Source organism: Anomalospiza imberbis, chromosome 5 (genome assembly GCF_031753505.1).
Source record: "Anomalospiza imberbis isolate Cuckoo-Finch-1a 21T00152 chromosome 5, ASM3175350v1, whole genome shotgun sequence".
In the NCBI taxonomy this organism is placed as follows: Eukaryota; Metazoa; Chordata; class Aves; order Passeriformes; family Viduidae; genus Anomalospiza; species Anomalospiza imberbis.
Genome location: NC_089685.1, coordinates 44,805,789 through 44,833,004, shown reverse-complemented (window position 1 = coordinate 44,833,004; position 27,216 = coordinate 44,805,789). Strand labels below are relative to the sequence as shown.

Here is a 27,216-nt window from a genome sequence, read left to right as displayed (position 1 = left end):
GGCAACTTTTCCTCCACAGGGAAAAAAGCCGGTCTTTTTCTCGGGGAGCCTGTGGCCTTGAAGGGCCGGATGCCTCCAAAAAATCCAAACGATTAAAGATATGTCCCAGACCCAACCTGTCCCCACCTCAAACCTGTGTTGCCTTGACAGTCCCAAGAGAACGCTATAAACTGACATGAAGAACCTGGGTTGGCAACTTTTCCTTTACAGGCAAAAGGTCCCGTGTTCATCTTCAGGAGCCTGTGTCCCAGAGTGGCTGGCCGCCTCGAAAAAACCCAAATGATTAAGGATATGTCCCAGAACCAACCTGCCCCCACCTCAAATTCTGCTGCCCGAACTGTCCCAAGGGAACCCTACAAACTGACATCAGCAACCAGGGCTGGCAACTTTTCCTTCACAGGGAATACGGCCGGTGTTTGTCTCCAAGGGCCTGTGTCCCTGAGGAGCCAGACGCCACAAAGAAATCCAAACAATTAAGGATATGTCCCAGACCCAACCGGCCCCCACCTCTAACCTGTGCTACCCTGACAGTCCCTACAAAGTGACAGCAGGAACCTGGGCTGGACGCTTTTCCTTCCCAGCGAAAATGGCCGGTGTTTTCCTGCAGGGGCCTTTGCCCCTGAGTGGCCGGACGCCTCCAAAAAATCCAAACGATTAAAGATATGTCCCAGACCTAACCTGGCCCCACCTCAAACCTGTGCTGCCTTGACAGTCCAACGGGAACTCTACCTGCAGACATCAGCAACCTGGACCGGCAACTCTTCCTTACAGGGACAAGGACCGGTCTTTTCCTCGAGGAGCCTGTGGCCTTGAGTGGCCGGCCGCCTCCAAAAAATCCAAACGATTAAAGATATGTCCCAGACCCAACCTGCCCCCACCTCAAATTTGTGCTACCCTGACAGTCCCAAGGGAACCCTACCTGCTGACATCAGGAAGCTGGGCTGACCATATTTCTTGCCTAGAAAAAATTCCTCCTGTATTCCTGCAGGGGCCTTTGTCCCTGAGTGGCCGGACGCCTCCAAAAAATCCAAACGATTAAGGATATGTCCCAGACCTAACCTGCCCCCACCACAAACTTGTGCTGCCCTGACGGTCCCAAGAGAACGCCATAAACTGACATGAGGAACCTGGGCTGGCAACTTTTCCTTCACAGGGAAAAGGGCTGGTGTTTGTCTTCAGGAGCCTTTGTCCCAGAGTGGCCGGCCGCCTCCAAAATATCCAAACGATTAAAGATATGTCCCAGACCTAACCTGCCCCCACCTCAAACCTGTGCTTCCCTGACAGTCCCAAGGGAACCCTACAAACTGACAAGAGGAACCTGCCCTGGCAACAATTCCTTCACAGGGAAAATGAGTGGTCTTTTTCTCAAGGAGCCTTTGGCCTTGAGAGGCCGGCCGCCTCCAAAATTCCAAACGATTAAAGATATGTCCCAGACCCAACCGGCCCCCACCTCCAATTTGTGCTGTTCCGACAGTCCAAAGGGAACCCTACAATCTGACATGAGGAACCTGGACCGGCAACTTTTCCTTACAGGGAAAAGGACCGGTCTTTTTCTCGAGGAGCCTGTGGCCTTGCGTGGTCGGCCGCCTCCAAAAAATCCAAACGATTAAAGATATGTCCCAGACCTAACCTGCCCTCACCACAAACTTGTGCTGCCCTGACAGTCCCAAGAGAACACTATAAACTGACATGAGGAACCTGTCCTGGCAACTTTTCCTCCACAGGGAAATGGGCCAGTCTTTTTCTCGAGGAGCCTGTGGCCTTGGGTGGCCGGCCGCCTCCAAAAAATCCAAAGGATTAAGGATATGTCCCAGACCCAACCTGCCCCCACCTCAAGATTGTGCTGCCCGGACAGTCCCAAGGGAACCCTACAAACTGACATGACGAAACTGGGCTGGCAACTTTTCCTTCACAGGGAAAATGGCTGGTCTTTGTCTCCAGGAGCCTGTGGCCATGAGCGGCCGGCCACCTCCAAAAAATCCAAACGATTAAGGATATGTCCCAGACTCAACCTGCCCCCACCTCAAATTTTAACTGCCCTCACAGTCCCAAGGGTACCCTACAAACTGACATGCAAACCCTGGGCTGGCAACTTTTCATTTGCAGGGAAAAGGGCCGGTATTTTTCTCCAGTAGCCTGTGTCCCAGAGTGGCCGGACGCCTCCAAAAAATCCAAATGATTAAAGATATGACCCAGACGCAACCTGCCCCAACCTCTAACCTTTGCTGCCCTGACAGTCCCAAGGGAACCCTACAAACGGACGTCAGCAACCAGGGCTGGCAACTTTTCCTTCACAGGGAATACGGCCGGTGTTTGTCTCCAAGGGCCTGAAGCCCTGAGTAGCCGGATGCCTCCAAAAAATCCAAACAATTAAGGATATGTCCCAGACCCAACCGGCCCCACCTCTAACCTGTGCTACCCTGACAGTCCCTAGGGAACCCTACAAAGTGACAGCAGGAACCTGGGCTGGACGCTTTTCCTTCCCAGCGAAAATGGCCGGTGTTTTCCTGCAGGGGCCTTTGTCCCTGAGTGGCCGGACGCCTCCAAAAAATCCAAACGATTAAAGATATGTCCCAGACCTAACCTGGCCCCGCCTCAAACCTGTGCTGCCCTGACAGTCCCAAGGGAACCCTACAAACTGACAGCTGGAGCCTGGGCTGACCATATTTCTTTCCCAGAAAAAAATGGCCGGTGTTTGCCTGCAGGGGCCTTTTTCCCTGAGTGGCCGGACGCCTCCAAAAAATCCAAACGATTAAAGATATGTCCCAGACCCAACCTGTAACCACCTCAAACCTGTGCTGCCCTGACAGTCCCAAAGGAACCCTACGAACTGACATCAGGAAACTGGGCTGGCAATTTTTCCTCCACAGGGAAAAGGGCCGGTGTTTGTCTCCAAGGGCCTGTGTCCCTGAGTGACCGGACGCCTCAAAAAAATCCAAACAATAACGTATATGCCCCAGACCCAACCTGCCCCCACCTCTAACCTGTGCTGCCCTGACAGTCCAAAGGGAACCCTACAATCTGACATGAGGAACCTGGACCGGCAACTTTTCCTTACAGGGAAAAGGACCGGTCTTTTTCTCGAGGAGCCTGTGGCCTTGCGTGGCCGGCCGCCTCCAAAAAATCCAAACGATTAAAGATATGTCCCAGACCTAACCTGCCCTCACCACAAACTTGTGCTGCCCTGACAGTCCCAAGAGAACACTATAAACTGACATGAGGAACCTGTCCTGGCAACTTTTCCTCCACAGGGAAATGGGCCGGTCTTTTTCTCGAGGAGCCTGTGGCCTTGGGTGGCTGGCCGCCTCCAAAAAATCCAAAGGATTAAGGATATGTCCCAGACCCAACCTGCCCCCACCTCAAGATTGTGCTGCCCTGATAGTCCCAAGGGAACCCTACAAACTGACATGACGAAACTGGACTGGCAACTTTTCCTTCACAGGGAAAATGGCTGGTCTTTGTCTCCAGGAGCCTGTGGCCATGAGCGGCCGGCCACCTCCAAAAAATCCAAACGATTAAGGATATGTCCCAGACTCAACCTGCCCCCACCTCAAATTTTAACTGCCCTCACAGTCCCAAGGGTACCCTACAAACTGACATGCAAACCCTGGGCTGGCAACTTTTCATTTGCAGGGAAAAGGGCCGGTATTTTTCTCCAGTAGCCTGTGTCCCAGAGTGGCCGGACGCCTCCAAAAAATCCAAATGATTAAAGATATGACCCAGACGCAACCTGCCCCGACCTCTAACCTTTGCTGCCCTGACAGTCCCAAGGGAACCCTACAAACGGACGTCAGCAACCAGGGCTGGCAACTTTTCCTTCACAGGGAATACGGCCGGTGTTTGTCTCCAAGGGCCTGAAGCCCTGAGTAGCCGGATGCCTCCAAAAAATCCAAACAATTAAGGATATGTCCCAGACCCAACCGGCCCCACCTCTAACCTGTGCTACCCTGACAGTCCCTAGGGAACCCTACAAAGTGACAGCAGGAACCTGGGCTGGACGCTTTTCCTTCCCAGCGAAAATGGCCGGTGTTTTCCTGCAGGGGCCTTTGTCCCTGAGTGGCCGGACGCCTCCAAAAAATCCAAACGATTAAAGATATGTCCCAGACCTAACCTGGCCCCGCCTCAAACCTGTGCTGCCCTGACAGTCCCAAGGGAACCCTACAAACTGACAGCTGGAGCCTGGGCTGACCATATTTCTTTCCCAGAAAAAATGGCCGGTGTTTGCCTGCAGGGGCCTTTTTCCCTGAGTGGCCGGACGCCTCCAAAAAATCCAAACGATTAAAGATATGTCCCAGACCCAACCTGTAACCACCTCAAACCTGTGCTGCCCTGACAGTCCCAAAGGAACCCTACGAACTGACATCAGGAAACTGGGCTGGCAATTTTTCCTCCACAGGGAAAAGGGCCGGTGTTTGTCTCCAAGGGCCTGTGTCCCTGAGTGACCGGACGCCTCAAAAAAATCCAAACAATAACGTATATGCCCCAGACCCAACCTGCCCCCACCTCTAACCTGTGCTGCCCTGACAGTCCAAAGGGAACCCTACAATCTGACATGAGGAACCTGGACCGGCAACTTTTCCTTACAGGGAAAAGGACCGGTCTTTTTCTCGAGGAGCCTGTGGCCTTGCGTGGCCGGCCGCCTCCAAAAAATCCAAACGATTAAAGATATGTCCCAGACCTAACCTGCCCTCACCACAAACTTGTGCTGCCCTGACAGTCCCAAGAGAACACTATAAACTGACATGAGGAACCTGTCCTGGCAACTTTTCCTCCACAGGGAAATGGGCCGGTCTTTTTCTCGAGGAGCCTGTGGCCTTGGGTGGCTGGCCGCCTCCAAAAAATCCAAAGGATTAAGGATATGTCCCAGACCCAACCTGCCCCCACCTCAAGATTGTGCTGCCCTGATAGTCCCAAGGGAACCCTACAAACTGACAAGATGAAACTGGACTGGCAACTTTTCCTTCACAGGGAAAATGGCTGGTCTTTGTCTCCAGGAGCCTGTGGCCATGAGCGGCCGGCCACCTCCAAAAAATCCAAACGATTAAGGATATGTCCCAGACTCAACCTGCCCCCACCTCAAATTTTAACTGCCCTCACAGTCCCAAGGGTACCCTACAAACTGACATGCAAACCCTGGGCTGGCAACTTTTCATTTGCAGGGAAAAGGGCCGGTATTTTTCTCCAGTAGCCTGTGTCCCAGAGTGGCCGGACGCCTCCAAAAAATCCAAATGATTAAAGATATGACCCAGACGCAACCTGCCCCCACCTCTAACCTTTGCTGCCCTGACAGTCCCAAGGGAACCCTACAAACGGACGTCAGCAACCAGGGCTGGCAACTTTTCCTTCACAGGGAATACGGCCGGTGTTTGTCTCCAAGGGCCTGAAGCCCTGAGTAGCCGGATGCCTCCAAAAAATCCAAACAATTAAGGATATGTCCCAGACCCAACCGGCCCCACCTCTAACCTGTGCTACCCTGACAGTCCCTAGGGAACCCTACAAAGTGACAGCAGGAACCTGGGCTGGACGCTTTTCCTTCCCAGCGAAAATGGCCGGTGTTTTCCTGCAGGGGCCTTTGTCCCTGAGTGGCCGGACGCCTCCAAAAAATCCAAACGATTAAAGATATGTCCCAGACCTAACCTGGCCCCGCCTCAAACCTGTGCTGCCCTGACAGTCCCAAGGGAACCCTACAAACTGACAGCTGGAGCCTGGGCTGACCATATTTCTTTCCCAGAAAAAATGGCCGGTGTTTGCCTGCAGGGGCCTTTTTCCCTGAGTGGCCGGACGCCTCCAAAAAATCCAAACGATTAAAGATATGTCCCAGACCCAACCTGTAACCACCTCAAACCTGTGCTGCCCTGACAGTCCCAAAGGAACCCTACGAACTGACATCAGGAAACTGGGCTGGCAATTTTTCCTCCACAGGGAAAAGGGCCGGTGTTTGTCTCCAAGGGCCTGTGTCCCTGAGTGACCGGACGCCTCAAAAAAATCCAAACAATAACGTATATGCCCCAGACCCAACCTGCCCCCACCTCTAACCTGTGCTGCCCTGACAGTCCCAAGGGAACCCTAGAAACTGACATCAGGAACCTGGGCTGATCATATTTCTTTCCAAGAATAAATGGCCGGTCTTTGTCTCCAGGGGCCTGTGGCCCTGAGTGACCGGACGCCTCCAAAAAATCCAAACGATTAAGGATATGCCCCAGACCCAACCTGCCCCCACCTCAAACCTGTGCTGCCCTGACAGTCCCAAGGGAACCGTAAAAACTGACATCAGGAACCTGGGCTGGCAACTTTTCCTTCACAGGGAAAAGGGCTGGTCTTTGTCTCAAGGGGTCTGTGGCCATGAGTGGCCGGCCGCCTCCAAAAAATCCAAACCATCAAGGATATGTCCCAGACTCATCTTGCCTCCACCTCAAATTTTAACTGCCCTCACAGTCCCAAGGGTACCCTACAAACAGACATGTGAACCCCGGTCTGGCCACTTTTCCTTCGCAGGGAAAAGGGCTGGTCTTTTTCTCCAGGAGCCTGTGTCCCAGAGTGGCCGGCCGCCTCCAAAAAATCCAAAAGATTTAGGATATGTCCCAGACCCAACCTGCCCCCACCACTAACCTGTGCTGCCCTGACAGTCCCAAGGGAACCGTACCAACTGACATCAGCAACCTGGGCTGGCAAATTTTCCTTCACAAGCAAAGGGCCGGTGTTTTCCTGCAGGGGCCTTTGTCCCTGAGTGGCTGGCCGCCTCCAAAGAATCCAAACGATTAAAGATATGACCCAGACGCAACCTGCCCCCACCTCTAATCTGTGCTGCCCTGACAGTCCTAAGGGAACTGTACCAAACTGACATCAGCACCCTGGGCTGGCAACTTTCCTTCACAGGGAAAAGGGCTGGTCTTTGTCTCCAGGAGCCTGTGGCCTTGAGTGGCCGGCCGCCTCCAAAAAACCCAAATGATTAAGGATATTTCCCAGACCCAACCTGCCCCCACCTCAAATTTTGCTGCCCGAACAGTCCCAAGGGAACCCTACAAACTGACAGCAGGAACCTGGGTTGACCACACTTCTTTCCCAGAATAAATGGCCGGTGTTTGTCTGCAGGGGCCTGTGTCTCTGAAAGGCCGGACGCCTCCAAAAAATCCAAACGATGAAGGATATGTCCCAGACCCAACCTGTCCCCACCACAAACTTGTGCTGCCCTGACGGTCCCAAGAGAACGCCATAAACTGACATGAGGAACCTGGGCTGGCAACTTTTCCTTCACAGGGAAAATGGCTGGTGTTTGTCTTCAGGAGCCTTTGTCCCAGAGTGGCCGGCCGCCTCCAAAATATCCAAACGATTAAAGATATGTCCCAGACCTAACCTGCCCCCACCTCAAACCTGTGCTTCCCTGACAGTCCCAAGGGAACCCTACAAACTGACAAGAGGAACCTGCCCTGGCAACAATTCCTTCACAGGGAAAATGAGTGGTCTTTTTCTCGAGGAGCCTTTGGCCTTGAGAGGCCGGCCGCCTCCAAAATTCCAAACGATTAAAGATATGTCCCAGACCCAACCGGCCCCCACCTCCAATTTGTGCTGTTCCGACAGTCCAAAGGGAACCCTACAATCTGACATGAGGAACCTGGACCGGCAACTTTTCCTTACAGGGAAAAGGACCGGTCTTTTTCTCGAGGAGCCTGTGGCCTTGCGTGGCCGGCCGCCTCCAAAAAATCCAAACGATTAAAGATATGTCCCAGACCTAACCTGCCCTCACCACAAACTTGTGCTGCCCTGACAGTCCCAAGAGAACACTATAAACTGACATGAGGAACCTGTCCTGGCAACTTTTCCTCCACAGGGAAATGGGCCGGTCTTTTTCTCGAGGAGCCTGTGGCCTTGGGTGGCCGGCCGCCTCCAAAAAATCCAAAGGATTAAGGATATGTCCCAGACCCAACCTGCCCCCACCTCAAGATTGTGCTGCCCTGACAGTCCCAAGGGAACCCTAAAAACTGACATGACAAAACTGGGCTGGCAACTTTTCCTTCACAGGGAAAATGGCTGGTCTTTGTCTCCAGGAGCCTGTGGCCATGAGCGGCCGGCCACCTCCAAAAAATCCAAACGATTAAGGATATGTCCCAGACTCAACCTGCCCCCACCTCAAATTTTAACTGCCCTCACAGTCCCAAGGGTACCCTACAAACTGACATGCAAACCCTGGGCTGGCAACTTTTCATTTGCAGGGAAAAGGGCCGGTATTTTTCTCCAGTAGCCTGTGTCCCAGAGTGGCCGGACGCCTCCAAAAAATCCAAATGATTAAAGATATGACCCAGACGCAACCTGCCCCGACCTCTAACCTTTGCTGCCCTGACAGTCCCAAGGGAACCCTACAAACGGACGTCAGCAACCAGGGCTGGCAACTTTTCCTTCACAGGGAATACGGCCGGTGTTTGTCTCCAAGGGCCTGAAGCCCTGAGTAGCCGGATGCCTCCAAAAAATCCAAACAATTAAGGATATGTCCCAGACCCAACCGGCCCCACCTCTAACCTGTGCTACCCTGACAGTCCCTAGGGAACCCTACAAAGTGACAGCAGGAACCTGGGCTGGACGCTTTTCCTTCCCAGCGAAAATGGCCGGTGTTTTCCTGCAGGGGCCTTTGTCCCTGAGTGGCCGGACGCCTCCAAAAAATCCAAACGATTAAAGATATGTCCCAGACCTAACCTGGCCCCGCCTCAAACCTGTGCTGCCCTGACAGTCCCAAGGGAACCCTACAAACTGACAGCTGGAGCCTGGGCTGACCATATTTCTTTCCCAGAAAAAATGGCCGGTGTTTGCCTGCAGGGGCCTTTTTCCCTGAGTGGCCGGACGCCTCCAAAAAATCCAAACGATTAAAGATATGTCCCAGACCCAACCTGTAACCACCTCAAACCTGTGCTGCCCTGACAGTCCCAAAGGAACCCTACGAACTGACATCAGGAAACTGGGCTGGCAATTTTTCCTCCACAGGGAAAAGGGCCGGTGTTTGTCTCCAAGGGCCTGTGTCCCTGAGTGACCGGACGCCTCAAAAAAATCCAAACAATAACGTATATGCCCCAGACCCAACCTGCCCCCACCTCTAACCTGTGCTGCCCTGACAGTCCCAAGGGAACCCTAGAAACTGACATCAGGAACCTGGGCTGATCATATTTCTTTCCAAGAATAAATGGCCGGTCTTTGTCTCCAGGGGCCTGTGCCCTGAGTGACCGGACGCCTCCAAAAAATCCAAACGATTAAGGATATGCCCCAGACCCAACCTGACCCCACCTCAAACCTGTGCTGCCCTGACAGTCCCAAGGGAACCCTAGAAACTGACATCAGGAACCTGGGCTGGCAACTTTTCCTTCATAGGGAAAAGGGCTGGTCTTTGTCTCAAGGGGTCTGTGGCCATGAGTGGCCGGCCGCCTCCAAAAAACCCAAATGATTAAGGATATTTCCCAGACCCAACCTGCCCCCACCTCAAACCTGTGCTGCCCTGACAGTCCCAAGGGAACCGTAAAAACTGACATCAGGAACCTGGGCTGGCAACTTTTCCTTCACAGGGGAAAGGGCTGGTCTTTGTCTCAAGGGGTCTGTGGCCATGAGTGGCCGGCCGCCTCCAAAAAACCCAAATGATTAAGGATATTTCCCAGACCCAACCTGCCCCCACCTCAAACCTGTGCTGCCCTGACAGTCCCAAGGGAACCGTAAAAACTGACATCAGGAACCTGGGCTGGCAACTTTTCCTTCACAGGGAAAAGGGCTGGTCTTTGTCTCAAGGGGCCTTTGTCCCTGAGTGGCTGGCCGCCTCCAAAAAACCCAAATGATTAAGGATATTTCCCAGACCCAACCTGTCCCCACCTCAAACCTGTGCTTTCCTGACAGTCCCAAGGGAACCGTAAAAACTGACATCAGCACCCTGGGCTGGCAACTTTCCTTCACAGGGAAAAGGTCTGGTCTTTGTCTCCAGGAGCCTGTGGCCTTGAGTGGCCGGCCGCCTCCAAAAAACCCAAATGATTAAGGATATTTCCCAGACCCAACCTGCCCCCACCTCAAATTTTGCTGCCCGAACAGTCCCAAGGGAACCCTACAAACTGACAGCAGGAACCTGGGTTGACCACACTTCTTTCCCAGAATAAATGGCCGGTGTTTATCTGCAGGGGCCTGTGTCTCTGAAAGGCCGGACGCCTCCAAAAAATCCAAACGATGAAGGATATGTCCCAGACCCAACCTGTCACCACCACAAACTTGTGCTGCCCTGACGGTCCCAAGAGAACGCCATAAACTGACATGAGGAACCTGGGCTGGCAACTTTTCCTTCACAGGGAAAATGGCTGGTGTTTGTCTTCAGGAGCCTTTGTCCCAGAGTGGCCGGCCGCCTCCAAAATATCCAAACGATTAAAGATATGTCCCAGACCTAACCTGCCCCCACCTCAAACCTGTGCTTCCCTGACAGTCCCAAGGGAACCCTACAAACTGACAAGAGGAACCTGCCCTGGCAACAATTCCTTCACAGGGAAAATGAGTGGTCTTTTTCTCGAGGAGCCTTTGGCCTTGAGAGGCCGGCCGCCTCCAAAATTCCAAACGATTAAAGATATGTCCCAGACCCAACCGGCCCCCACCTCCAATTTGTGCTGATCCGACAGTCCAAAGGGAACCCTACAATCTGACATGAGGAACCTGGACCGGCAACTTTTCCTTACAGGGAAAAGGACCGGTCTTTTTCTCGAGGAGCCTGTGGCCTTGCGTGGCCGGCCGCCTCCAAAAAATCCAAACGATTAAAGATATGTCCCAGACCTAACCTGCCCTCACCACAAACTTGTGCTGCCCTGACAGTCCCAAGAGAACACTATAAACTGACATGAGGAACCTGTCCTGGCAACATTTCCTCCACAGGGAAATGGGCCGGTCTTTTTCTCGAGGAGCCTGTGGCCTTGGGTGGCCGGCCGCCTCCAAAAAATCCAAAGGATTAAGGATATGTCCCAGACCCAACCTGCCCCCACCTCAAGATTGTGCTGCCCTGACAGTCCCAAGGGAACTCTACAAACTGACATGACGAAACTGGGCTGGCAACTTTTCCTTCACAGGGAAAATGGCTGGTCTTTGTCTCCAGGAGCCTGTGGCCATGAGCGGCCGGCCACCTCCAAAAAATCCAAACGATTAAGGATATGTCCCAGACTCAACCTGCCCCCACCTCAAATTTTAACTGCCCTCACAGTCCCAAGGGTACCCTACAAACTGACATGCAAACCCTGGGCTGGCAACTTTTCATTTGCAGGGAAAAGGGCCGGTATTTTTCTCCAGTAGCCTGTGTCCCAGAGTGGCCGGACGCCTCCAAAAAATCCAAATGATTAAAGATATGACCCAGACGCAACCTGCCCCCACCTCTAACCTTTGCTGCCCTGACAGTCCCAAGGGAACCCTACAAACGGACGTCAGCAACCAGGGCTGGCAACTTTTCCTTCACAGGGAATACGGCCGGTGTTTGTCTCCAAGGGCCTGAAGCCCTGAGTAGCCGGATGCCTCCAAAAAATCCAAACAATTAAGGATATGTCCCAGACCCAACCGGCCCCACCTCTAACCTGTGCTACCCTGACAGTCCCTAGGGAACCCTACAAAGTGACAGCAGGAACCTGGGCTGGACGCTTTTCCTTCCCAGCGAAAATGGCCGGTGTTTTCCTGCAGGGGCCTTTGTCCCTGAGTGGCCGGACGCCTCCAAAAAATCCAAACGATTAAAGATATGTCCCAGACCTAACCTGGCCCCGCCTCAAACCTGTGCTGCCCTGACAGTCCCAAGGGAACCCTACAAACTGACAGCTGGAGCCTGGGCTGACCATATTTCTTTCCCAGAAAAAATGGCCGGTGTTTGCCTGCAGGGGCCTTTTTCCCTGAGTGGCCGGACGCCTCCAAAAAATCCAAACGATTAAAGATATGTCCCAGACCCAACCTGTAACCACCTCAAACCTGTGCTGCCCTGACAGTCCCAAAGGAACCCTACGAACTGACATCAGGAAACTGGGCTGGCAATTTTTCCTCCACAGGGAAAAGGGCCGGTGTTTGTCTCCAAGGGCCTGTGTCCCTGAGTGACCGGACGCCTCAAAAAAATCCAAACAATAACGTATATGCCCCAGACCCAACCTGCCCCCACCTCTAACCTGTGCTGCCCTGACAGTCCCAAGGGAACCGTAAAAACTGACATCAGGAACCTGGGCTGGCAACTTTTCCTTCACAGGGAAAAGGGCTGGTCTTTGTCTCAAGGGGTCTGTGGCCATGAGTGGCCGGCCGCCTCCAAAAAACCCAAATGATTAAGGATATTTCCCAGACCCAACCTGCCCCCACCTCAAACCTGTGCTGCCCTGACAGTCCCAAGGGAACCGTAAAAACTGACATCAGGAACCTGGGCTGGCAACTTTTCCTTCACAGGGGAAAGGGCTGGTCTTTGTCTCAAGGGGCCTTTGTCCCTGAGTGGCTGGCCGCCTCCAAAAAACCCAAATGATTAAGGATATTTCCCAGACCCAACCTGACCCCACCTCAAACCTGTGCTGCCCTGACAGTCCCAAGGGAACCGTAAAAACTGACATCAGCACCCTGGGCTGGCAACTTTCCTTCACAGGGAAAAGGGCTGGTCTTTGTCTCCAGGAGCCTGTGGCCTTGAGTGGCCGGCCGCCTCCAAAAAACCCAAATGATTAAGGATATTTCCCAGACCCAACCTGCCCCCACCTCAAATTTTGCTGCCCGAACAGTCCCAAGGGAACCCTACAAACTGACAGCAGGAACCTGGGTTGACCACACTTCTTTCCCAGAATAAATGGCCGGTGTTTATCTGCAGGGGCCTGTGTCTCTGAAAGGCCGGACGCCTCCAAAAAATCCAAACGATGAAGGATATGTCCCAGACCCAACCTGTCACCACCACAAACTTGTGCTGCCCTGACGGTCCCAAGAGAACGCCATAAACTGACATGAGGAACCTGGGCTGGCAACTTTTCCTTCACAGGGAAAAGGGCTGGTGTTTGTCTTCAGGAGCCTTTGTCCCAGAGTGGCCGGCCGCCTCCAAAATATCCAAACGATTAAAGATATGTCCCAGACCTAACCTGCCCCCACCTCAAACCTGTGCTTCCCTGACAGTCCCAAGGGAACCCTACAAACTGACAAGAGGAACCTGCCCTGGCAACAATTCCTTCACAGGGAAAATGAGTGGTCTTTTTCTCGAGGAGCCTTTGGCCTTGAGAGGCCGGCCGCCTCCAAAATTCCAAACGATTAAAGATATGTCCCAGACCCAACCGGCCCCCACCTCCAATTTGTGCTGATCCGACAGTCCAAAGGGAACCCTACAATCTGACATGAGGAACCTGGACCGGCAACTTTTCCTTACAGGGAAAAGGACCGGTCTTTTTCTCGAGGAGCCTGTGGCCTTGCGTGGCCGGCCGCCTCCAAAAAATCCAAACGATTAAAGATATGTCCCAGACCTAACCTGCCCTCACCACAAACTTGTGCTGCCCTGACAGTCCCAAGAGAAAACTATAAACTGACATGAGGAACCTGTCCTGGCAACTTTTCCTCCACAGGGAAATAGGCCGGTCTTTTTCTCGAGGAGCCTGTGGCCTTGGGTGGCCGGCCGCCTCCAAAAAATCCAAAGGATTAAGGATATGTCCCAGACCCAACCTGCCCCCACCTCAAGATTGTGCTGCCCTGACAGTCCCAAGGGAACCCTACAAACTGACATGACGAAACTGGGCTGGCAACTTTTCCTTCACAGGGAAAATGGCTGGTCTTTGTCTCCAGGAGCCTGTGGCCATGAGCGGCCGGCCACCTCCAAAAAATCCAAACGATTAAGGATATGTCCCAGACTCAACCTGCCCCCACCTCAAATTTTAACTGCCCTCACAGTCCCAAGGGTACCCTACAAACTGACATGCAAACCCTGGGCTGGCAACTTTTCATTTGCAGGGAAAAGGGCCGGTATTTTTCTCCAGTAGCCTGTGTCCCAGAGTGGCCGGACGCCTCCAAAAAATCCAAATGATTAAAGATATGACCCAGACGCAACCTGCCCCCTCCTCTAACCTTTGCTGCCCTGACAGTCCCAAGGGAACCCTACAAACGGACGTCAGCAACCAGGGCTGGCAACTTTTCCTTCACAGGGAATACGGCCGGTGTTTGTCTCCAAGGGCCTGAAGCCCTGAGTAGCCGGATGCCTCCAAAAAATCCAAACAATTAAGGATATGTCCCAGACCCAACCGGCCCCACCTCTAACCTGTGCTACCCTGACAGTCCCTAGGGAACCCTACAAAGTGACAGCAGGAACCTGGGCTGGACGCTTTTCCTTCCCAGCGAAAATGGCCGGTGTTTTCCTGCAGGGGCCTTTGTCCCTGAGTGGCCGGACGCCTCCAAAAAATCCAAACGATTAAAGATATGTCCCAGACCTAACCTGGCCCCGCCTCAAACCTGTGCTGCCCTGACAGTCCCAAGGGAACCCTACAAACTGACAGCTGGAGCCTGGGCTGACCATATTTCTTTCCCAGAAAAAATGGCCGGTGTTTGCCTGCAGGGGCCTTTTTCCCTGAGTGGCCGGACGCCTCCAAAAAATCCAAACGATTAAAGATATGTCCCAGACCCAACCTGTAACCACCTCAAACCTGTGCTGCCCTGACAGTCCCAAAGGAACCCTACGAACTGACATCAGGAAACTGGGCTGGCAATTTTTCCTCCACAGGGAAAAGGGCCGGTGTTTGTCTCCAAGGGCCTGTGTCCCTGAGTGACCGGACGCCTCAAAAAAATCCAAACAATAACGTATATGCCCCAGACCCAACCTGCCCCCACCTCTAACCTGTGCTGCCCTGACAGTCCCAAGGGAACCCTAGAAACTGACATCAGGAACCTGGGCTGATCATATTTCTTTCCAAGAATAAATGGCCGGTCTTTGTCTCCAGGGGCCTGTGCCCTGAGTGACCGGACGCCTCCAAAAAATCCAAACGATTAAGGATATGCCCCAGACCCAACCTGACCCCACCTCAAACCTGTGCTGCCCTGACAGTCCCAAGGGAACCCTAGAAACTGACATCAGGAACCTGGGCTGGCAACTTTTCCTTCATAGGGAAAAGGGCTGGTCTTTGTCTCAAGGGGTCTGTGGCCATGAGTGGCCGGCCGCCTCCAAAAAACCCAAATGATTAAGGATATTTCCCAGACCCAACCTGCCCCCACCTCAAACCTGTGCTGCCCTGACAGTCCCAAGGGAACCGTAAAAACTGACATCAGGAACCTGGGCTGGCAACTTTTCCTTCACAGGGGAAAGGGCTGGTCTTTGTCTCAAGGGGTCTGTGGCCATGAGTGGCCGGCCGCCTCCAAAAAACCCAAATGATTAAGGATATTTCCCAGACCCAACCTGCCCCCACCTCAAACCTGTGCTGCCCTGACAGTCCCAAGGGAACCGTAAAAACTGACATCAGGAACCTGGGCTGGCAACTTTTCCTTCACAGGGAAAAGGGCTGGTCTTTGTCTCAAGGGGCCTTTGTCCCTGAGTGGCTGGCCGCCTCCAAAAAACCCAAATGATTAAGGATATTTCCCAGACCCAACCTGTCCCCACCTCAAACCTGTGCTTTCCTGACAGTCCCAAGGGAACCGTAAAAACTGACATCAGCACCCTGGGCTGGCAACTTTCCTTCACAGGGAAAAGGTCTGGTCTTTGTCTCCAGGAGCCTGTGGCCTTGAGTGGCCGGCCGCCTCCAAAAAACCCAAATGATTAAGGATATTTCCCAGACCCAACCTGCCCCCACCTCAAATTTTGCTGCCCGAACAGTCCCAAGGGAACCCTACAAACTGACAGCAGGAACCTGGGTTGACCACACTTCTTTCCCAGAATAAATGGCCGGTGTTTATCTGCAGGGGCCTGTGTCTCTGAAAGGCCGGACGCCTCCAAAAAATCCAAACGATGAAGGATATGTCCCAGACCCAACCTGTCACCACCACAAACTTGTGCTGCCCTGACGGTCCCAAGAGAACGCCATAAACTGACATGAGGAACCTGGGCTGGCAACTTTTCCTTCACAGGGAAAAGGGCTGGTGTTTGTCTTCAGGAGCCTTTGTCCCAGAGTGGCCGGCCGCCTCCAAAATATCCAAACGATTAAAGATATGTCCCAGACCTAACCTGCCCCCACCTCAAACCTGTGCTTCCCTGACAGTCCCAAGGGAACCCTACAAACTGACAAGAGGAACCTGCCCTGGCAACAATTCCTTCACAGGGAAAATGAGTGGTCTTTTTCTCGAGGAGCCTTTGGCCTTGAGAGGCCGGCCGCCTCCAAAATTCCAAACGATTAAAGATATGTCCCAGACCCAACCGGCCCCCACCTCCAATTTGTGCTGATCCGACAGTCCAAAGGGAACCCTACAATCTGACATGAGGAACCTGGACCGGCAACTTTTCCTTACAGGGAAAAGGACCGGTCTTTTTCTCGAGGAGCCTGTGGCCTTGCGTGGCCGGCCGCCTCCAAAAAATCCAAACGATTAAAGATATGTCCCAGACCTAACCTGCCCTCACCACAAACTTGTGCTGCCCTGACAGTCCCAAGAGAACACTATAAACTGACATGAGGAACCTGTCCTGGCAACATTTCCTCCACAGGGAAATGGGCCGGTCTTTTTCTCGAGGAGCCTGTGGCCTTGGGTGGCCGGCCGCCTCCAAAAAATCCAAAGGATTAAGGATATGTCCCAGACCCAACCTGCCCCCACCTCAAGATTGTGCTGCCCTGACAGTCCCAAGGGAACTCTACAAACTGACATGACGAAACTGGGCTGGCAACTTTTCCTTCACAGGGAAAATGGCTGGTCTTTGTCTCCAGGAGCCTGTGACCATGAGCGGCCGGCCACCTCCAAAAAATCCAAACGATTAAGGATATGTCCCAGACTCAACCTGCCCCCACCTCAAATTTTAACTGCCCTCACAGTCCCAAGGGTACCCTACAAACTGACATGCAAACCCTGGGCTGGCAACTTTTCATTTGCAGGGAAAAGGGCCGGTATTTTTCTCCAGTAGCCTGTGTCCCAGAGTGGCCGGACGCCTCCAAAAAATCCAAATGATTAAAGATATGACCCAGACGCAACCTGCCCCCACCTCTAACCTTTGCTGCCCTGACAGTCCCAAGGGAACCCTACAAACGGACGTCAGCAACCAGGGCTGGCAACTTTTCCTTCACAGGGAATACGGCCGGTGTTTGTCTCCAAGGGCCTGAAGCCCTGAGTAGCCGGATGCCTCCAAAAAATCCAAACAATTAAGGATATGTCCCAGACCCAACCGGCCCCACCTCTAACCTGTGCTACCCTGACAGTCCCTAGGGAACCCTACAAAGTGACAGCAGGAACCTGGGCTGGACGCTTTTCCTTCCCAGCGAAAATGGCCGGTGTTTTCCTGCAGGGGCCTTTGTCCCTGAGTGGCCGGACGCCTCCAAAAAATCCAAACGATTAAAGATATGTCCCAGACCTAACCTGGCCCCGCCTCAAACCTGTGCTGCCCTGACAGTCCCAAGGGAACCCTACAAACTGACAGCTGGAGCCTGGGCTGACCATATTTCTTTCCCAGAAAAAATGGCCGGTGTTTGCCTGCAGGGGCCTTTTTCCCTGAGTGGCCGGACGCCTCCAAAAAATCCAAACGATTAAAGATATGTCCCAGACCCAACCTGTAACCACCTCAAACCTGTGCTGCCCTGACAGTCCCAAAGGAACCCTACGAACTGACATCAGGAAACTGGGCTGGCAATTTTTCCTCCACAGGGAAAAGGGCCGGTGTTTGTCTCCAAGGGCCTGTGTCCCTGAGTGACCGGACGCCTCAAAAAAATCCAAACAATAACGTATATGCCCCAGACCCAACCTGCCCCCACCTCTAACCTGTGCTGCCCTGACAGTCCCAAGGGAACCGTAAAAACTGACATCAGGAACCTGGGCTGGCAACTTTTCCTTCACAGGGAAAAGGGCTGGTCTTTGTCTCAAGGGGTCTGTGGCCATGAGTGGCCGGCCGCCTCCAAAAAACCCAAATGATTAAGGATATTTCCCAGACCCAACCTGCCCCCACCTCAAACCTGTGCTGCCCTGACAGTCCCAAGGGAACCGTAAAAACTGACATCAGGAACCTGGGCTGGCAACTTTTCCTTCACAGGGAAAAGGGCTGGTCTTTGTCTCAAGGGGCCTTTGTCCCTGAGTGGCTGGCCGCCTCCAAAAAACCCAAATGATTAAGGATATTTCCCAGACCCAACCTGACCCCACCTCAAACCTGTGCTGCCCTGACAGTCCCAAGGGAACCGTAAAAACTGACATCAGCACCCTGGGCTGGCAACTTTCCTTCACAGGGAAAAGGGCTGGTCTTTGTCTCCAGGAGCCTGTGGCCTTGAGTGGCCGGCCGCCTCCAAAAAACCCAAATGATTAAGGATATTTCCCAGACCCAACCTGCCCCCACCTCAAATTTTGCTGCCCGAACAGTCCCAAGGGAACCCTACAAACTGACAGCAGGAACCTGGGTTGACCACACTTCTTTCCCAGAATAAATGGCCGGTGTTTATCTGCAGGGGCCTGTGTCTCTGAAAGGCCGGACGCCTCCAAAAAATCCAAACGATGAAGGATATGTCCCAGACCCAACCTGTCACCACCACAAACTTGTGCTGCCCTGACGGTCCCAAGAGAACGCCATAAACTGACATGAGGAACCTGGGCTGGCAACTTTTCCTTCACAGGGAAAAGGGCTGGTGTTTGTCTTCAGGAGCCTTTGTCCCAGAGTGGCCGGCCGCCTCCAAAATATCCAAACGATTAAAGATATGTCCCAGACCTAACCTGCCCCCACCTCAAACCTGTGCTTCCCTGACAGTCCCAAGGGAACCCTACAAACTGACAAGAGGAACCTGCCCTGGCAACAATTCCTTCACAGGGAAAATGAGTGGTCTTTTTCTCAAGGAGCCTTTGGCCTTGAGAGGCCGGCCGCCTCCAAAATTCCAAACGATTAAAGATATGTCCCAGACCCAACCGGCCCCCACCTCCAATTTGTGCTGATCCGACAGTCCAAAGGGAACCCTACAATCTGACATGAGGAACCTGGACCGGCAACTTTTCCTTACAGGGAAAAGGACCGGTCTTTTTCTCGAGGAGCCTGTGGCCTTGCGTGGCCGGCCGCCTCCAAAAAATCCAAACGATTAAAGATATGTCCCAGACCTAACCTGCCCTCACCACAAACTTGTGCTGCCCTGACAGTCCCAAGAGAACACTATAAACTGACATGAGGAACCTGTCCTGGCAACTTTTCCTCCACAGGGAAATAGGCCGGTCTTTTTCTCGAGGAGCCTGTGGCCTTGGGTGGCCGGCCGCCTCCAAAAAATCCAAAGGATTAAGGATATGTCCCAGACCCAACCTGCCCCCACCTCAAGATTGTGCTGCCCTGACAGTCCCAAGGGAACCCTACAAACTGACATGACGAAACTGGGCTGGCAACTTTTCCTTCACAGGGAAAATGGCTGGTCTTTGTCTCCAGGAGCCTGTGGCCATGAGCGGCCGGCCACCTCCAAAAAATCCAAACGATTAAGGATATGTCCCAGACTCAACCTGCCCCCACCTCAAATTTTAACTGCCCTCACAGTCCCAAGGGTACCCTACAAACTGACATGCAAACCCTGGGCTGGCAACTTTTCATTTGCAGGGAAAAGGGCCGGTATTTTTCTCCAGTAGCCTGTGTCCCAGAGTGGCCGGACGCCTCCAAAAAATCCAAATGATTAAAGATATGACCCAGACGCAACCTGCCCCCTCCTCTAACCTTTGCTGCCCTGACAGTCCCAAGGGAACCCTACAAACGGACGTCAGCAACCAGGGCTGGCAACTTTTCCTTCACAGGGAATACGGCCGGTGTTTGTCTCCAAGGGCCTGAAGCCCTGAGTAGCCGGATGCCTCCAAAAAATCCAAACAATTAAGGATATGTCCCAGACCCAACCGGCCCCACCTCTAACCTGTGCTACCCTGACAGTCCCTAGGGAACCCTACAAAGTGACAGCAGGAACCTGGGCTGGACGCTTTTCCTTCCCAGCGAAAATGGCCGGTGTTTTCCTGCAGGGGCCTTTGTCCCTGAGTGGCCGGACGCCTCCAAAAAATCCAAACGATTAAAGATATGTCCCAGACCTAACCTGGCCCCGCCTCAAACCTGTGCTGCCCTGACAGTCCCAAGGGAACCCTACAAACTGACAGCTGGAGCCTGGGCTGACCATATTTCTTTCCCAGAAAAAATGGCCGGTGTTTGCCTGCAGGGGCCTTTTTCCCTGAGTGGCCGGACGCCTCCAAAAAATCCAAACGATTAAAGATATGTCCCAGACCCAACCTGTAACCACCTCAAACCTGTGCTGCCCTGACAGTCCCAAAGGAACCCTACGAACTGACATCAGGAAACTGGGCTGGCAATTTTTCCTCCACAGGGAAAAGGGCCGGTGTTTGTCTCCAAGGGCCTGTGTCCCTGAGTGACCGGACGCCTCAAAAAAATCCAAACAATAACGTATATGCCCCAGACCCAACCTGCCCCCACCTCTAACCTGTGCTGCCCTGACAGTCCCAAGGGAACCCTAGAAACTGACATCAGGAACCTGGGCTGATCATATTTCTTTCCAAGAATAAATGGCCGGTCTTTGTCTCAAGGGGTCTGTGGCCCTGAGTGACCGGACGCCACCAAAAAATCCAAACGATTAAGGATATGCCCCAGACCCAACCTGCCCGTATCTCAAACCTGCGCTGCCCTGACAGTCCCAAGGGAACCCTACAAACTGACATCAGGAACCTGGGTTGAGCACTTTTGTTTCCCAGAATAAATGGCTGGTGTTTGTCTGCAGGGGCCTGTGGCCCTGAGTGACCGGACGCCTCCAAAAAATCCAAACGATGAAGGATATGTCCCAGACCCAACCTGCCCCCACCTCAAGATTGTGCTGCCCTGACAGTCCCAAGGGAACCCTACAAACTGACATGACGAAACTGGGCTGGCAACTTTTCCTTCACAGGGAAAAGGGCTGGTCTTTGTCTCAAGGGGTCTGTGGCCATGAGTGGCCGGCCACCTCCAAAAAATCCAAACCATCAAGGATATGTCCCAGACTCAACTTGCCTCCACCTCAAATTTTAACTGCCCTCACAGTCCCAAGGGTACCCTACAAACAGACATGTGAACCCCGGTCTGGCCACTTTTCCTTCGCAGGGAAATGGGCCGCTCTTTTTCTCCAGGAGCCTGTGTCCCAGAGTGGCCGGCCGCCTCCAAAAAATCCAAATGATTTAGGATATGTCCCAGACCCAACCTGCCCCCACCACTAACCTGTGCTGCCCTGACAGTCCCAAGGGAACCGTACCAACTGACATCAGCAACCTGGGCTGGCAAATTTTCCTTCACAAGCAAAGGGCCGGTGTTTTCCTGCAGGGGCCTTTGCCCTGAGTCGCTGGCCGCCTCCAAAGAATCCAAACGATTAAAGATATGACCCAGACGAAACCTGCCCCCACCTCTAATCTGTGCTGCCCTGACAGTCCTAAGGGAACTCTACCAAACTGACATCAGCACCCTGGGCTGGCAACTTTCCTTCACAGGGAAAAGGGCTGGTCTTTGTCTCCAGGAGCCTGTGGCCTTGAGTGGCCGGCCGCCTCCAAAAAACCCAAATGATTAAGGATATTTCCCTGACACAACCTGTAACCACCTCAAACCTGTGCTGCCCTGACAGTCCCAAGGGAACACTACAAGCTGACAGCTGGAACCTGGGCTGACCATATTTCTTTCCCAGAAAAAATGGCCGGTGTTTGCCTGCAGGGGCCTTTTTCCCTGAGTGGCCGGACGCCTCCAAAAAATCCAAACGATTAAAGATATGTCCCAGACCCAACCTGTAACCACCTCAAACCTGTGCTGCCCTGACAGTCCCAAAGGAACCCTACGAACTGACATCAGGAAACTGGGCTGGCAACTTTTCCTCCACAGGGAAAAGGGCCGGTGTTTGTCTCCAAGGGCCTGTGTCCCTGAGTGACCGGACGCCTCAAAAAAATCCAAACAATAACGTATATGCCCCAGACCCAACCTGCCCCCACCTCTAACATGTGCTGCCCTGACAGTCCCAAGGGAACAGTAAAAACTGACATCAGAAACCTGGGCTGGCAACTTTTCCTCCACAGGGAAAAAAGCTGGTCTTTTTCTCGGGGAGCCTGGGCCTTGAAGGGCCGGACGCCTCCAAAAAAATTCAAACTATTAAAGATATGTCCCAGACCCAACCTGCCCGTATCTCAAACCTGCGCTGCCCTGACAGTCCCAAGGGAACCCTACGAACTGACCTCAGGAACCTGGGCTGGCAACTTTTCCTTCACAGGGAAAAGGACCAGTGTTTGTCTCCAGGAGCCTGTGGCCTTGACGGGCCGGCTGCCTCCAAAAAACCCAAATGATTAAGGATATTTCCCAGACCCAACCTGCCTCCAACTCAAACCTGTGCTTCCCTGACAGTCCCAAGGGAGACCTACAAACTGACATCAGGAACCTGGGCTGGACACTTTTCCTCCACATGGAAAAGGGCCGGTGTTTGTCTCCAAGGGCCTTTGTTCATGAGTAGCCAGACGCCTCAAAAAAATCCAAACAATAACGTATATGCCCCAGACCCAACCTGCCCCCACCTCTTACCTGTGCTGCCCTGAAAGTCCCAAGGGAACCCTACAAATTGACATCAGGACCCTGGGCTGGACACTTTTCCTCCACAGGAAAAATGGCCGGTGTTTTCCTGCAGGGGCCTTAGTCCCTGAGTGGCCGGCCGCCTCCAAAAAATCCAAATGATTAAGGATATGTCCCAGACCCAACCTGCCCCCACCTCAAATTTTGCTGCCCGAACAGTCCCAAGGGAACCCTACAAACTGACAGCAGGAACCTGGGTTGACCGCATTTGTTTCCCAGAATAAATGGCCGGTGTTTGTCTGCAGGGGCCTGTGTCCCTGAAAGGCCGGACGCCTCCAAAAAATCCAAACGATGAAGGATATGTCCCAGACCCAACCTGCCCCCACCTCAAACCTGTGATTCCATGACAGTCCCAAGGGAACCCTATAAACTGACAGCAGGAACCTGGGCTGGCAACTTTTCCTTCACAGGAAAAAGGGCCGGTCTTTTTCGCGAGGACCTTGTGGCCTTGAGTGGCTGGACGCCTCCAAAAAATCCAAACGATCAAGGATATGTCCCAGACCCAACCGGCACCCACCTCAAATTTGTGCTGCCTGAACAGTCCCAAGGGAACCCTGCAAACTGATAGCGGGAACCTGGGCTGATCATATTTCTTTCCCAGAAAAAATGGCCGGTGTTTGCCTGCAGGGACCTTTTTCCCTGAGTGGCCGGACGCCTCAAAAAAATCCAATCGATTAAAGATATGTCCCAGACCCACCCTATACCCACCTCACACTTGTGATGCCCTGAAAGTCTCAAGGGAGCCCTCTAAACTGACAGCAGAAACCTGGGCTGGCAACTTTTCCTTAACAGGGAAAATTGCCGGTCTCTTTCTCGGGGAGCCTGTGGCCTTTAGTGGCCAAGCGCCTCCAAAAAATCCAAACGATTAAAGATATTTCCCAGACCTAACCTGTCCCCACCTCAAACCTGTGCTGCCTTGACTGTGCCAAGGGAACCCTACAAACTGACATGAGGAACCTGGGATGACACTTTTCGCTTCACCGCGAAATGGGCCGCTGATAAACTTCGGAAAGATGGAAGTGCTCTCTGCCCTCTCCCGCCCAGTTCTATGTACTAGCGGGCACTTTCCAGCCTGGGCGAGGCAAACAACCTCAAGAGATGTCACAGAGCATAAGTGGAGCACAGATGCTCCAAAGCAGCAAAGCTGAAGAGCCTGGCTCAGCTTCACTAGTGTGCAATTGACTGACTGCGAAAAACAAAGCAGCAGAGCACCGGGCTTCTGGGCGCTGTGAAGGCAATTGCCAAAACCAGGCAGCTGCTCCTTCCCAAGCACAGGCAGCTGCCTATGTTCTTGCTTGTCGACAAACTCACCGCTGCCCTTCTTTTCAGCAGCTGCCACCATCTTCTGTGCATCTCGGAGCCTCTGGCGACGAGCAAGACTTGCCAAGGTGGGACGCATCAGGACCAAGTCAAAACCCAGGCAAGTTGTCCTGGAACGCTTTCCATTCGCTTGCCGAGAGTGAATTCAAGAGGCAGGAGAGCGGCAGCCACCGTCCTCCAGCAGTCGGAAGGCTTCGCACACAAGCCCGCTTCTTTGCGGCTTCGTTCTTCGCCTCTTCCGAGCAACTGCGATCTCTGCCTCTCGAAGGCGAAGAAGCAGCTAGTTCGCGCACAGCTCAGTAGAGCGGCAGCGCAGCGCTCCGGAGCGCCGCTTCTGCAGAAAGACGCCGGCAACCGGCACTTCCCTTCGGACAGCTCCGGAGTCACAGCTTCTGCCTCTCTAGTCGTCTCTATCTTAGCGAAAAGCTTTCCCACTCCATTTGGCAAGGGGAGAGTGTGCCAGCACTGCACACTAACCGCGGTTTGCAAAGAAATAGGATTTGCTGAACATTCCAAGGATACGGCTCTTTCCGAGGCATCCTGCAACCTGCTGTCAGATGGAAGTGCTCTCTGCCCTCTCCTGCCCAGCTTGTTGTACCACCGGCCACTTTCCAGCCTGGCCAAGGCAAAAAAACGTGGGAAATGTCACAGTGCATAAGTGAAGCACAGATGCTAAAAAGCAGCAAAGCTGAAGAGCCTGGCTCAGCTTCACTAGTGTGCAATTCACTCACTGGGAAAAATGAAGCAGCAGAGCACTGGGCTTCTGTGCGCAGTGAAGCCAATTGCAAAAATCAGGCAGCTGCTCCTTCCCAAGCACAGTCAGTGGCCTATGTTCTTGTTTCTTGGCAAACTCAGCACTGCCCTTCTTTTCTGCCGCTGCCATCGTGTTCTCTGCATCTCAGAGCCTCTGGGGACAAACAAGACTTGCCAAGGTGGGATGCATCAGGACTAAGTTAAAACCCAGGCAAGTTATACTGGAACACCTTCCATTCACATGCTAAAAGTGAATTCAACAGGCAGGCGCATGGCAGTCACAAGCCTGCTTCTTTGGAGCTTCATTCTTCGCTTCTTGCAAGATACTGCACTCTCTGGTTCCTGGTGGCGAAGAAGCAGCTACTTGGTGCCCTGATCACTGGAGTGGCAGCCGTATGCTCCAGATCTCTGCTTCTGCCAAATGTCACCCGGGGACTGGCACTTATCTTCGGACAGCTCTGGAGCTCTGTATTCTGCGTCTCTAGTCGTCTACATCCTAGCGAAAATCTTTGCCACTATCTTTTGCATGGAGAAAGTGTACCAGCACTGTGCACTTACTTCGATCTTGCCAAGAAATTTGATTTGCTGCCCATTACAAGGACACTGCTCTTTCCGAGGCAACCTGCAAACTGCTGTCAGATGGAAGTGCTCTCAGCCCGCTCCTGCCCAGCTCCTTGTACCAGCAGGCACATTCCAGCTTGGCAAAAACAAAAAAACCTCGAGAGATGTCACAGAGCATAAGTGGAGCGCAGATGCTAAAAAGCAGCAAAGCTGAAGAGCCTGGCTCAGCTTCACTAGTGTGCAATTCATAGAAGGCCACAAACGAAGCAGCAGAGCACTGGGCTTTTGTGCGCAGTGAAGGCAATTGAAAAGTTAGGCAGTTGCCCATTCACAAGCACAGTCAGCTGCCTATGTTCTTGTTTCTTGACAAACTCACCGCTGCCCTTCTTTTCTGCAGCTGCCATCATGTTCTCTGCAGGATGATTCGGAAGAGTGTTACTTTTAGTCTAAATTTGAGAATGATGTTTGGAATACTCTGTAAATGACAAGATGCTATTTTAAAATAGAGCATCCTTTGGGAATAAGTCAGTTTTAAAAAGGTTTTGAGACAGTTGTTTCTGGGGAAATATAAAAAAGACGCCTAAGTTTTTTTTCCATACCATTTTGAAGATTGATTCAAAACACAGTTCTTTCATATAGGAAGAAAAGAGGACCATAAATGTGACCTATTTCAAAATGGAGTTCTCTATGTTTCTGGTTGGGATTACTAGACACCATTTCTTGGCAAGTCGAGGGTCTGCACTTAGCTCTCCAATCATTCCCTTCCCTGAAATTCATCTGCATTAGCTCCTTTATCCAGAGTCCCATTTATTAGTAATGTTATACTCCATCTATGCACTAGACTCTTCAACTAGAGGGTGTGTCTCATACTTTCTAGTTAAAATTGGCTGGAATGGAATGGATATTTACAGTTGTTTCTATACAATAATCTTCTTTGGACAATTTTCTTTCGACAATGTTCAAGTAGCAATAGCAGATAGGAAGTACAGTTTGCAGCAGGGAAAGACACTCTTCTGCTTTCTCCAATTTTCTGGAGTTCAATACACACCAAAAGGCTTTTCATAGTACTACTACTGTCTTGTAGGAATACTTGATAGAATCCTACCTTTGATCAAATTACTAATGGGCTACTTTTCCACAAGGAAGAAAATTTGTCTTTGAATCATATGTTTTTTGTAAGTTGGAAAGATGAACTTGGGCACCAGTCATGTGGAATGTACTCCTACTTCTTCATAAGTTTCACAACCTTCTTTAGAAAATATTCACTCTGTCTAACCTAAAAAGAAGAACTCTAGGCATCTTCATTCTATTGATGTCAATTTTTTTCCTACCATGCTGTTCTTTTTTGATGTTCAACTCATTTTTACCAATAGAAATATTTTTCCATGACACCTATGGAAAAGACCACCTATGTTGACTCAATATTGCAGCATCAGTCAATTGAATTATTTCAACATGGTCCCAGCCATATCTGACAGCTAGACAGCAGAGCTTAGCAACAGTGAATGGGAATAACTTCGGAACAATTTCAGTCCATTTCCCAGGAAGGGCTTGCTTGCTGCTACTGCCAATTTTCCCATAGATATTGTCTGGTTAACAGTTGCAGCAAAAGAGTCTTCTTGCACAAACCATTGGGCAAGTTCTGTCTCACATTTACTAATGAATGCAAAGAGGGTTAAAGCGCTGCTTCCAATCCTTCCGTGCACTTTCTGTACCAAGATGGGGGTGACCCCAAAAAGAAGATTTTGATCTCTCTTCAGAACACAAGGCACATCATCACCTCATTCATCTTTTCCTGGGACTCCTAGCATCTAAAGACTAGGAGGCTCTCTTGCTTGCTAAAGTGTGTTGAGCAAAAAAACCTTGTCCCATCAGTAAACTTGAACACAACTACACTAGAGTCAATTCCA

At 52.2% G+C, this 27,216-nt stretch overlaps 1 protein-coding gene across 1 annotated transcript in view; it reads right to left on the bottom strand.

Moving 5' to 3' along the window:
• ARHGAP8 (Rho GTPase activating protein 8) overlaps window positions 1–25,713 on the bottom strand; it is a 176,651-nt gene extending 150,938 nt beyond the window's left edge. Inside the window, 1 exon segment of the mRNA XM_068191965.1 lies at window positions 25,683–25,713. Coding sequence (XP_068048066.1) covers window positions 25,683–25,713 — 31 coding nt within the window.
• Between the last annotated feature and the right edge of the window lie 1,503 nt (window positions 25,714–27,216).